The sequence below is a fragment of the Lipotes vexillifer genome, unplaced genomic scaffold, assembly GCF_000442215.2.
Source record: "Lipotes vexillifer unplaced genomic scaffold, Lipotes_vexillifer_v1.1 scaffold862, whole genome shotgun sequence".
NCBI classification, from domain to species: Eukaryota; Metazoa; Chordata; class Mammalia; order Artiodactyla; family Lipotidae; genus Lipotes; species Lipotes vexillifer.
In genome coordinates this window covers 425,457-438,187 of record NW_006786873.1, presented here as the reverse complement: position 1 = coordinate 438,187, position 12,731 = coordinate 425,457, and the positions used below count along the sequence as shown (strand labels likewise).

Sequence of the window (12,731 nt, the reverse complement as noted above, 5' to 3'; positions counted from 1 at the left end):
GGAAAGAGAGCACGAGGAAGACTGCATTGGCTCATAAAGCTTCCATCTAGAAGTAGTCCATGTCACTTACAGTCACATTTCATTGGCCAAAGCAAGTGGATGGGGAGGTTCAAACCTACTATGTGATTGAAAGGAGATGAAGCCAGAACGTCTCTAATACTCACCGCTCTGAAGGTAGTTTATTTCTCTCTTGTAAAAATCCGAGCAGGTGGGCAGGGCTGGTATGACATCAACACAGTATCAGGGACCCAGGCTCCTCTGTCTCTTTGCTCTATCATCTCCAGGATATTGCTCTTGAGTCACCATCAGATTTATATTCCAGCCCATGGGAGTGTGTGTGTGGGGATGTTACTTTACTTACCTTACTTGTAAGTTACACACATCAGTTCTACTCACATTCTATTGGCCAGAGTCTTGTCACCTGGCCATTAGCTGCAAGGGAAGCTGGAAAATGTAGTCTTTAGCTGGGTGACTGTGTGTTCTGCTAAACATCTCTTACTGTAGAAGGAGGGAGAATAGATACTGGGTGCAGGGGAGGCACCAGCAGCTCAGTCGCAGCGGCAGCTTTGGGACCCCCAACACCAGGGGTGTCATGGTCTTCCTGCATTCAGTTGATTCTGTCCAAGGAACTGACTTTGTGTATGTTCACTTTGTGTATGTGCATTTCTGAGAAGTTGTTTGTAAATCAAAAGAGTTTTCATAAACTTAACTGATCACGTCAGAGACGTTTCATCTTCATCTCTGATTGATCTTATTTACTTACACCCCACATTGTTTGACAAATATTAAAGAGACTTCTGTGGGATAGGGAGGCTAACACACTAGCTTAGAGTTTCTTTGCTTTCTGCATTTCATACAAAGGGCAAGTTATAATTTAAAGGCACATCCCAAATCCAAAAATACTTTCATTCCTTTGAATCACCAGCCCCAGATTTATTTATTTTATAAGTTGGGGATTTTATCTACTGGACTTCCCATAAAAACATTCTCAATATTTTTCCAGTCTCTAAAACTAAGTGTTGATTTCATTTTTCTCCCTAGATTCTCTCTGCGGAAGGACTGCAGGGAAGAAAAAGATGGTGAATCCTCCTAAGTATCAAGAATTTCTAAGAATTTCTAGTTTAATCCCTTGGGGGTTTATGTTCAAGAAGACAGTACTACTCTAGACTCCGAGGAAAGTAAAATCCACTTGGGAAAACCCAAAAGAAAACTGAAACTTTACTTAAATAAAACATTGTGCAATATCTCGGTTGGTTTGTGGGTTTGTGTGCTTTAGACTCTTCATGTGAGAGCATGCGTGCACTTGTGTCTGTGAGACGGTGGAATTGGGGGGCAGTGTGCAGAACCTGTGGTGCAGATCAACTGACTCTATGGATGTGTCAGGATTAGGGAGACAGACCGGAAGTTTCACCCCCTCAGCTCAATCCCCAACCCCTGATTATTTTTTCTCCTAACGAGAGAACATGCCCCCTACCTTCTGCCACTCCCTAGTTTTCTTTCTCTGGCAGCAGACGAAGCAGCTGCTGAGCCAGCTCTGGTTTTCGGGAAGTCAGATGACCTTTTCCCTCTCCCGGCTCTCTGCCTCTCCGTGCCCCTAAAGTAGACACCATGGACCCACTGATGGCCGTCCTTTGCCTGCTGCCCTTGTACCCAGGTAGGAGCAGGGGAGGGGGGATGCTGGGGTCCTGTGGGGCAAGGCCAGTGCGACCCAGATTGAGTTTCCATGTGTGAAATGGGCAGTCTCTTCTGCTCTCCTTTTCTTATCCGTGCCTTCCTTCTTTTCTTCATTTCTGTGTCGTGTCCCCATGCCCACAGGCTTGGCTACAACCACTCCCTCCTGCCCTCACAACGTGAATATCTCTGGGGGCACTTTCACCCTCAGCAACGGCTGGGCCCCTGGGAGTATCCTCACCTACTCCTGCCCCCTGGGCCTTTACCCATACCCGGTGGCGTCAAGCCTGTGCAAGAGCGACGGACGGTGGCATTTCCCGAGATCCAGCCAGCGGACAAAGGCGGTCTGCAAACGTGAGGCTTCCCACCAGCGGCCACCCCTGGACTTCTATTTAGTTTACTCAGGGTGGGGCTTAATATGACTAGATGGGGTGGCAAAGCTTCTTTTCCACAGGGCTTTTCAAAATAGTGGGAAAATGTTAACTGCCCAACAGCAAGGCATCGGAGGCAGGCTCTGATGTGGATTGTGGGGTACCAAAGCCAGGGATGATTTTTTTAAAAATAAATTTATTTATTTATTTTTGACTGAGTTGTGTCTTAGTTGCTGTTCACGGGCTTTCTCTAGTCGCGGTGAGCGGGGACTGCTCTTCGTTGCGGTGTGCAGGTTTCTCATTGTGGTGGCTTGTTGCGGAGCACAGGCTCTAGGTGCACGGGCTTCAGTAGTTGTGGCACATGGGCTCAGTAGTTGTAGCTCACGGGCTCTAGAGCACAGGCTCAGTAGTTGTGGTTCACGGGCTTAGTTGCTCTGTGGCATGTGGGATCTTCCCAGACCAGGGATGGCACACGTGTCCCCTGCATTGGTGGGCGAATTCTTTTTTTTAAAAAATTAATTAATTAATTAATTAATTTATTTATTTATTTTTGGCTGCATTGGATCTTAGTTGCTACATGCGGGCTTTCCTCTAGTTGCAGCGAGCGGGGGCTACTCTTCTTTGTGGTGCGTGGGCTTCTCATTGCAGTGGCTTCTCCTGTGGCAGAGCACAGGCTATAGGCACACGGGCTTCAGTAGTTGTGGCTTGTGGGCTCCAGAGCACAGGCTCAGTAGTTGTGACGCATGGGCTTAGTTGATCCGTGGTATGTGGGATCTTCTCAGACCAGGGCTTGAACCCGTGTCCCCTGCATTGGCAGGCGGATCCTCAACCACTGCGCCACCAGGGAAGCCCAGGGATGATTGTTAGAATACTGAACAATTAACTGCACAGTACTGACCATTCGGGATGGATGCTGAATGGTCCTGGCATCCCCTGTTGTACCAGGAGTCACCCCTCTAGTTATCCACTCATGGGACATCTGAGGACCCCAGGGGAGGGGCTGGGGTGGACATGGCCCTCAGGGGGCTGAAAGAAGTGGCTGTTTCTCAGTCTATTAGGTTGAACTGTGTGAAATTGCCAATATTCAACCAACTGCCAAAAGTAGCAATTTCATGGGCATCAACCTAATATTTTGACAACCAGCTGGCTCTACCCATGCATCCAAGCTGAACTTCACCCAGTTGGTGTCCAGCCCAGCTGTTATCCCTCCATTCTTATATTCTCATGCCCTTCTCTCCCTCCAGCTGTTCGCTGTCCAGCCCCTGTTACCTTTGAGAACGGCGTATACACCCCACGGCTGGGGTCCCACCCTGTGGGCGGCAACCTGAGCTTCGAGTGTGAGGATGGCTTCACACTGCGGGGCTCGCTGGTGCGGCACTGCCGCCCCAATGGCATGTGGGATGGGGAGACAGCTGTGTGTGACAACGGCGGTGAGTGCCCTGACAGATGGCTGCATGGGGGCAGGGGTCTCCCAGGAGCCCTGGAACCAGATATGTGTGCAGGGAGCCTCTGTGGGGACAGGGGCCTGGTGTTTCTGGTGCCAAAATCATATTCCTAGATTTTGGTCAGTTGAGGTCTATAATCACACATCTCTGGCCTGTGGGGATCCTGGCTCAAGGAAGTTGGTGCTAAGCTTCAGATCCAACACAAAGGCTCCAAATACTCTGTCCAGCTTTTCCAAATGCCTCAAAGCCAGATTGGTATTTGGGTGCCCTGGGCTATTGTAGGGAAGATATGATGAAGGGAATCAAGTGTCGTGCTTAGGTGCCTTGCCTCAGGAGCAAGTTTGGGTTCCAAGCCTGGCTCTGATTTTGACAGCCTTTGGGCAGGTTATTTAACCTTTCTGTGCCTCAGTTTTCACATCTGTAAAATGGGGATGGTAAGAGTACTGACTGCATGGGGTTGCCATGTGGATCAAGTGAGTTGCATCTGGAACAGCCCCTGGAATGTGCTAAGCGCCTCATATACTTTTGTCATGGTCATTACTGCCTCTGTGAAAGATGGGGGGGCTCTGCTTGACAGAAGTGGGGCTCCTGGGATTCCCTGGAGCCACATTTGCTTGTGGGCTTTGGAAGCTTCCTGGATCACAGTTCTAAATACACAATACAGAAGGTTTAGAGTCCATGAGATGGCAGGACCATACCCTCACCTGGTGCCCAGCTGTTGGCTCCCTATTTACGTCCTTGATTCTTTGACAATAGCCATTTATTCAAACATAAATATAATTCATTTGAAAATTGAGGTTTAAACTACCTAAAGCATACAAATCTTAAGTATTCAGCTTGATGAACTTTCATACCCACAAGTATCCTTTTATGTGTATCCACCCACGTAATCACCACCCAAGACCGAGGGTCCATTATATCAGGAGGTTCCCTCCTGTCCCCTCCCACAAGGTAACCACTCTTCAGACTTCTGTCTCCACAGATTCGTTTAGCTTATTCTTACACCTCATAGAAGTGGAATCATACAGAATGTGCTCTTTTGCATCTGTCTTCCTTTATTCAGCATTCCGCCTGTGAGACGTATCCATGTTTTCCTGTGTATCAGCAGTTTGTTATTTTTTATTGCTTTGTAGTTCCATTTCATATTACAGTTTATCTATACATTCTCCTGTTGATGGGTATTTGGGTTATTTCCGGTTTTGGGTTATTATAAGTAAAACTCTATGAACATCCTTATGTGTGATTGGGTGCACTAGACACATTTCTCTTGAGCACATTATCTAGGAGTGGAATTACTGGGTCACACGTTGGCATATGTTTTCTTTCAGAAGAGGCTGCAAACAGGTTCCTGATTGACACTCCAGCAATGAAACAGTTCTGGTTGTCCCACATCATCTCTGACACTTGGAATTACCCATCTTTTTAGTTTTAGCCATTCTGGTGGGTGTGTAGTGATGTTTCATTGTTTGCAGGTATTCTCTGTGGAGAGGTAGGGCTCCTTCCCTGAGGAAGCCAGCATCTTCTCTGAGGCTCTGGGATGGATACAGGCAGAGTCCCTGGGTTGGGATTGGTATGCTTTAGCTGGCAACTGGGCCACTGAGTTCTAGATCTTTTTCCCTACTTCAGGTTTTCTATCCACACACCTGGGAGGCACAGCTGTGGTGTCTCCCAAGGGAGAGGCCAAGGGACCCGCAGAGGCTCTGAGGGTCTGTAGTGGAGGAAGAGCCTGGCAGGAGAGGGTGTCTGAGCAGCACCCAGAGGCTGAGGAGGCAGGTCCTTGCTCACCTCCATCTTCCTTTGCTCCTCACAGCCAGCCACTGCCCCAACCCGGGCATTGCCGTGGGTGCAGTGCGGACGGGGTCTCGCTTCGGCCTCGGCGACAAGGTCAGCTACCGCTGCTCCTCAAATCTGGTGCTGACGGGGTCTGTGGAGCGAGAGTGCCAGGATGATGGGGTCTGGAGTGGGATGGAGCCCATCTGCCGCCGTGAGTAGCTGCTCTGACCCTCCTGAGACTCCTGGACCCCCACCCCTGGCCGCAGCTGACGCCGGTGGCTCTCCCCACAGAGCCCTACTCTTATGACTTTCCCGAGGATGTGGCCCCTGCCCTGGGCACCTCCTTGTCCCACCTACTTGGAACCACCAATCCCACCCAGAAGAAGAAGCGTGAGTGCTTGAAGTGGGGGTGGCAGGGTGCTGGGTGGGTGCAGGGGAGGGGCAAGCTTCCGAGGCGCCAGGAGCCTCCGGTGGGCTCAGCGGGGCTGAGCTGACTGGAGGGGAGGTAGAGGGGCCTGATTGCCTTGGCAAGAGAGTGGGTAGGAGATGGAGTCTGAATCTTCCCCTTCCACATTTCTTCCAGAAAACGTGGGCCGCAAAATACAAATCCAGCGCTCGGGTCACCTGAACCTCTACGTGCTCCTGGACGCATCTCAGAGTGTGGAGGAAGAGGACTTTGAAATCTTCAAGAAGAGCACCTCCCACCTGGTGGACAGGGTCAGGAAATAGGAGCTCGCACATACTAGCAGCCTTCCTGCACTCACGGTCTCTGTCTCCTTCCCTTCCTCAGAATCCCACTCACAGCCCACCTCCTCCAAGAAGTCTTCCCAGATTACACACATGCCATGCAGGAATCACGGATTTAATTTAGAGGATCCTATTTTTCATTCCACAAACACTGTTGGGGTAGCTACTCTATGTCAGGCACTGTTCTGGGTGTGGGGGGACCTCAAAGATGAACAAGGCTGAGACCCCGCTTTCCAGGAATTCATCATCTAGAACAGTGGTCTTCACAGAGGGGTATCCAAAATAATCTTCTGGCGTGTGGCAGGAAAATACTGGTATCCATGGTGAATGATTGTAATTTAACTTAAATTAAGAACTTAATATTTAATAATTTCCTTTTAAAATTTCAATATTTTCTATGTTTTAAAATGTGTATAATATATTTAAATAGTGATACACTTTATAAGTATGAGTATACTTTATAAATACATATACCTATATTGAGGTACATGCTCAGAATGTTTCGACTGACGAGGTGCATGAACAGAAGAGTTTGGAAACACTTGGTTCAGATTCCTTGCCAGGACTTTGCTTGGTAGTTATGCTTTTCACAATAGTTTGTGTAGATATATGGTTTTCCCTCCCAGCTAGGTTTGAAAGAAGGCAGCTTTTGTGCTCCTTAGTGTCTCTCTTAAGACGTAAAGTTAAGTAACTCACTAAGCCGTGAGGCTGCAAAACTCGACAGACAAGTGCCGATATATTTGAATTCTACCTCCACCTCTTACCAGGAGTGTGATCTGGGGCAAGGTAAACAAGCCTCAGCTTCCTCATCTGTATAATCGGGACCATCACGACCCTTCATAGCCTTGAGGTGACGATTAAATGAAGAGTGAGCCAGTCAAAGAGAGGAGAGGACCAACAAATGTCAATTTCCTGGCTTCTTCAAGCAACCGTTTCCCAGGAAGGGACTCTCCAAGGGCCTTGCATCCGTCAGTCTCTGTCCAGGCTCTCTGCCTCCTCCAGGGCCTTTTGCTGGCTCCCTTACCAACTCCCCTTTGGTTTGGGAGCCTTTCACACTACCTCTCACTTGCCCTTCACAGATCTTCAGCTTTGAGGTCAAGGTTAGTGTCGCCATCATCACTTTTGCATCAAAGCCCAAAGTCATCATGTCTGTCCTGGACAGCAAATCCGAGGATGTGACTGAAGTGGCCCACAGTCTGGAAAACGCCCACTATAAAGGTATGATGTCATCAAATGAAGGTGATGGAAGTGGGGGCAGGGGATGAGCTCTCTGTGCCTGCAGAGATACTGGACAAGTTTGAGAGAGAGTGAGGCTTCTTGGTGGCACTCAAGTCCCAGGGCTCTGGGACTAAGGTTCCTTAGGTGGGGTGGCTTCCAAGTCAGGTTCATGGTCGAGGAGTCCCAGCTCCTACCAGCTCCGGGCTTCCTCGCACGTGCTACGTGTCCAAATGCATCATGCAGGTCTTTGGCTCCTCCCTGATGCCAGAACCACATGGTCTGGTTTTCATAGTCTCCTCATGTCATTAGGAAACTACCTGGGTGGTAGGTAGCAGATGGCTGAAACAACCCACTTTCTTTGGAAACCCCATCTTTGAATCTTGGGACTTTAGGATGGCCTTTAGTGGGGTTATGCAATAAGCATTTCTAAAGGGAAAGGCTTTTAATGTCTGAACGGGCAATGATGCCAAATCTCTAACTGGATATCAAAAGTCTGTGTTTATCAAATCTATTGATAAATGCATTTCCAGTGTTTGGGGAAAATAGAGTGATTCCCTTCTCCCAGGTGGTAGGTGGGAAGTTTCTTAAGAGAGTTTTTCGTCTTCACATATTCCAGACCATGAAAACGGAACCGGGACCAACATCTACGAGGCCCTAAATTCTGTCTATATCATGATGAATAACCAAATGCAACGTCTCAGAATGAACACGGCGGCCTGGCAGGAAATCCGACATGCCATCATCCTTCTGACAGATGGTGGGTATCGTCGTCACTGTGAATGAGTCTGGCATAGTGGAAGGAGAAGCAGTGTGGGGTCAGAGACCTGCATTCTCATTCTCCCCCTGCCACTTAGGGCCTTGGTTTCTTATTTATAAAGTAGAAATAGTGTCGATGATGACGGTAATGACAACCGCAACAATTATTGATAATGGAAGCTGCCCTCCTTTCCGTTCACAGTTTTGTTGTTGTTTATTATTTTAAATTTTTTTGGCCGCGCCGCACGGCATGTGGGATCTTAGTTCCCCGACCAGGGATTGAACCCTCGCCCCCTGCAGTGGAAGCGTGGAGTCTTAACCACTGGTCTGCCAGGGAAGTCCCCTTACACAGTTTTTATGAAGAGCAATTTAAGTACTTTATGTAAAAGTGCTTTATGATTGTAAATGTTAGTTATTGTTATTACCTGGGAGGTCACATAGAGGGAGCTGGATGGGGAGGCGTGGCTCTGGACCAGTGATGTCGAAGTCCACCGATGGAAGGGCAGACTGGCTAGTGGATCTGGGCTCTGCCATTTATCTCTTGATTTTGTCCAAATTACATGGCTCCTCTAGAAATCAGATTTCTTGTCTATAAGATGAGTAGACCCACACTTACTGGGGCTTCATGAGAATCAAATGAGATGAAGTGTAGGATGCTGCTGCCCCAGTGCTAAAGAACTTCAGTAAAAAATGTATCTTGAAACTCGAGTAGGGAGTGTAGGTGTTGAGGTTCCCAGGATGAATGCTTCCCCTCTCTTCCAGGGCTGGGGGGATTCGTGATACATCACCCAGATGGACAATTCTTTTCCTTCCTTGTTCTAGGAAAGTCCAACATGGGTGGCTCTCCCAAGGTGGCTGTTGACAATATCAAGGAGGTCTTGAACATCAACCAGAAGAGGGAAAACTATCTGGGTGAGCCTCCGCCCCCGCCCCATCTGTGCTGCCCTGCAGGGGGGCCCAGGGCCCACAGCCAGGGCTTCTAGCATCTTGGCTGTATTTCTATCGAGACCCCAGGCTGTGTTGTTCTGTATGAAGGCAGCCGAGTGTCACACTGAAGAGTAGTCAAACTGCCCGTGGTTTCAAACTTGGGTTCACCTTTGATTGGCTGTGGCCATGGGTTGTTTCTTTACTTGTAAGGATATAGTACAAGGACTTACCTCACTGGTTGATAAGGGCAAATGCTCAAACATTGCCTGGCACAGACAAACACGGTGTGCGGTGGCGGCCTCCACCATCGTCATCGTCATCGTTTTCATTCACTGTCTGATTTTCCACAAACCTCTCCAGGAAGAAAAGGCCTGGATTCCTTATAGGGACTGTTCCTGGCCTTTCTTCCCTTAGCAGTGCAGATAACTAAGGCTCTGGCAGTTGCAGTCTCTGAAAGAACAGTTCCTCTAATTCAGATTAAACAAAAATTGCACTGACCTTTGACCAGAAAAGAACTTCAAAGAGAAATGCTCCAGATAAGGGAGGGCAGTTGGTTTTGAGGCCCCAAGTTTTACTTTCCCCCGGGTCCTCTCATTTCTGTTCATGCCACCCACTTCACCTGCCCCTCGGAGGTAAGCATATTCCTCTTGAAAACCCTGGCCTAAGGAAGGCAGATCACAAACTCCACTCCCTAACTCCTTAGCATCCCTGGGCCAGAGTTAAATGCTTGAACACACCTCATGAAAGAGAGGCAGGAACTGCAGGGAAACAGAGAAAACATGTGGGGCGTGATAACTGTCCAGTTCCCATCATAACTGCAAAAAGGCCCATGAGGGGTACAAAGGGTGGGAGAAGACCAGACTCTATGGTCCACCCCAGGGAAGTTCTGACTGGCACCCACGCTGGCTCAGAGGCTGGTGAGGATGGCTGTGTGGGCCCAGGTTCTCCTGCGGGAAGAGATGGCTCCAGGGTCCTCTCCTAGAGCCGACATTTTACAGAGGAAGACCAGCCGTTGTGGAGCACAGGCTCCGGACGCGCAAGCTCAGCGGCCATGGCTCACGGGCCCAGCCACCCCGCCGCACTCCGCGGAGTGGGATGTGGGATCTTCCCGGACCGGGACACGAACCCGTGTCCCCTGCATCGGCAGGCGGACTCTCAACCACTGCGCCACCAGAGAAGCCCCATGAGTACTTTTTATTCATTTAGTCATTTGAAAGTACTCACTGAGAGTCTCTCCTGGGCTAGGAATCACTCAGAATACAGCTGTGAACAAAACAGAGGAAAATGCCTGTTACATGGGGATGTCATTCTGGAAGGGGGCGATGTATTAGTTTCCTAGGGCTGTGGCAACAAATTATACAAATTTGGGTGGCATGAGACAACAGCTATTTATTCTCTCATGTTTGGGAGGCCAGAAGTCCAAAATCAAGGTATCAGCAGTGCTATGCTCCCTCTGGAGGCTCTAGGGAGGACTCCTTCCTTACCACGTCCAGCTTCGGGTAGCCCCAGGCACTCCTTGGCTTGTCGTAGGGTCACTCAATCTTTTTTTTTTTTTTAAATAAATTTATTTATTTTATTTATTTTTGGCTGCATTGGGTCTTCGTTGCTGCACGTGGGCTTTCTCTAGTCGCGGCGAGCGGGGGCTACTCTTTGTTGCGGTGTGCGGGCTTCTCATTGCGGTGGCTTCTCTTGTGGAGCACGGGCTCTAGGCACACGGGCTCAGTAGTTGTGGCACACGGGCTCAGTACTTGTGGCACACGGGTTTAGTTGCTCCGCACTATGTGGGATCTTCCCAGACCAGAGCTCAAACCCGTGTCCCTTGCATCGGCAGGCGGATTCTTAACCACAGCACCACCAGGGAAGTCCCGGATCACTCAAACTTTGCCTCTGTCTTCACATCACTTTCTTTCCTGAGTGTATCTCTGTGTTGTCACATGGTTTTTTCTCTCTCTGTGTTTGTGTCCAGATTCCTCTATTGTTATAAAGGTATCAGATTATCACCCCTCCCCACCCCTGCCTCCATCCAGCGGGACCTCATTTTAACTGATTATATCCACAAAGACACTATATCCAAACAAGGGCATATTCACAGGTCCTGGGGGTTAGGACTTGAACATATCTTTTGGGGAGACACAATTCTACCCACACTAGGCATTAAACAAAATAAGTAAGGAAACCATATGGCACGGTAGATAGTGACACGTGCTAAGGTATAAAATGAAGCAGGGAAGGAATCAAAGTGTCTGGGGCATTGCAGTTTTACACAAGGAGGCCAGGGAAGGCCTCTCTGAGATGGTGACATTTGAGTTGAAACTTAAAAAGGTAAGAAAGTGAGGCATGCAGAAGTCTGGGAGGAGGAGTGAACCAGGCAGAGACACAGTTCATACAAAGGCCCTGAGGTGGGAGTGTGCCTGTCAATTTGAGGAACTTCAAGGAGGCCATGTGGCTGGAAGAGAGTGAAGGGGGAGGAGTGGTAGGAAATGAGGTAGGTCGTGTGGGGAGGGAGGGGGATCCCGCTCATGTAGGGCTTTGTAGGATGCAACGAGTTCAGAATTACAGTCTTCTGTCACGGGGTAGCCCCTCAGCCACAAGATTCTGGTGATTTCCTCCCCATCAGACATCTATGCCATCGGCGTGGGCAACCTGGATGTGGACTGGAGAGAACTGAATGAGCTGGGGTCCAAGAAGGATGGCGAGAGGCATGCCTTCATTCTGAAGGACGTGAAGGCTCTGAGCCAGGTCTTTGAGCACATGCTGGGTGAGTGTGCTTTGCCCTCTCCAGAGTGGTGTGGCCAGTGTGGAGCCGGCCAAGGGTCCACACTGGCACCTGCTCGTGGTGCCCCGCACCAGCCTCCTTCACCATCTGCTCCTCACGCCCACAGATGTCTCCCAGCTCACAGACACCATCTGTGGGGTAGGGAACATGTCTGCCAATGCCTCTGCCCAGGAGAGGGCACCCTGGCATGTCACTATTAAGGTACCAGGAAGGAGGGATGGGGCTTGGATCCCAGAGGTGACAGCGGCCATGAGCCAGAGACACAGCAGTCCCTGAAGATCACCTGTTCCCCTGCAGCCCAAGAGCCAGGAGACCTGCCGAGGGGCCCTCATCTCGGACCAGTGGGTCCTGACAGCCGCTCACTGCCTCCGCAACGCCGAGGCCCACCCCCTGTGGAGGGTCAGCGTGGGTAAGGAAGGGCCTGCACCCGCTTCCCGACCCCGTGGGCAAGGCTCCCACACCTTGTCCCTAGCCTCTGGCCCCTTCAGCAGCCCTAGTCCAGCCTAATCTGCCACATTGTTTCCAGGGGATCCCAACTCCCAGTGGGGCAAAGAATTCCAAGTTGAGAAGGCGGTGGTCTCCTCGGGGTTCAATGTCTTTGCCAAGAAGAATCAGGGAATCCCGGAGTTCTATGGCGATGACATCGCTCTGCTAAAGCTGGCCCAGAAAGTGAAGATGTCCACCCACGCCAGGTGCCGGAGTCTGGGGTGGGAGGCTGCCCACTGGGTGAGAAGCGCTCTGGGGAGCGCTGGAGGAGGGGACTAAGGATGGGCCTCTGTGACCCTTGTCCTTCCCCTCAGGCCTATCTGCCTTCCCTGCACGGTGGGGGCCAATCTGGCTCTGCGGAGACTTCCAGGCAGCACCTGCAGAGACCACAGTGAGTGCTGGGCTTAGGGTGCATGAAGAACTGGGATCAGGGCTTGGGGGTTGATGACGTGGGCTGTGCTGCTGTTCCCAAGTCGCGAGTCTGGATGCTGGGTAAAGGGACCAGTACCAACATCCTTTTCCTTGACTGTAGAGAGTGAACTTCTGGACAAATTGAGCATT

At 50.0% G+C, this 12,731-nt stretch overlaps 1 protein-coding gene across 2 annotated transcripts in view; it reads left to right on the top strand.

The window, feature by feature from the left end:
* Positions 1 to 1,608: 1,608 nt before the first annotated feature.
* C2 (complement C2) overlaps positions 1,609 to 12,731 on the top strand; it is a 12,146-nt gene continuing 1,023 nt past the window's right edge. Inside the window, exons 1-15 of one of the 2 annotated variants that reach the window (XM_007459535.1) lie at positions 1,609 to 1,654; positions 1,816 to 2,025; positions 3,287 to 3,472; positions 5,298 to 5,471; positions 5,552 to 5,650; positions 5,844 to 5,977; positions 7,087 to 7,225; positions 7,842 to 7,982; positions 8,804 to 8,893; positions 11,526 to 11,666; positions 11,791 to 11,885; positions 11,982 to 12,093; positions 12,211 to 12,376; positions 12,485 to 12,561; positions 12,703 to 12,730. In XM_007459535.1, coding sequence (XP_007459597.1) covers positions 1,609 to 1,654; positions 1,816 to 2,025; positions 3,287 to 3,472; positions 5,298 to 5,471; positions 5,552 to 5,650; positions 5,844 to 5,977; positions 7,087 to 7,225; positions 7,842 to 7,982; positions 8,804 to 8,893; positions 11,526 to 11,666; positions 11,791 to 11,885; positions 11,982 to 12,093; positions 12,211 to 12,376; positions 12,485 to 12,561; positions 12,703 to 12,730 — 1,838 coding nt within the window. The remainder of the gene's footprint in view (positions 1,655 to 1,815; positions 2,026 to 3,286; positions 3,473 to 5,297; positions 5,472 to 5,551; positions 5,651 to 5,843; positions 5,978 to 7,086; positions 7,226 to 7,841; positions 7,983 to 8,803; positions 8,894 to 11,525; positions 11,667 to 11,790; positions 11,886 to 11,981; positions 12,094 to 12,210; positions 12,377 to 12,484; positions 12,562 to 12,702; position 12,731) is intronic. The other variant, XM_007459536.1, reaches the window with a different exon arrangement.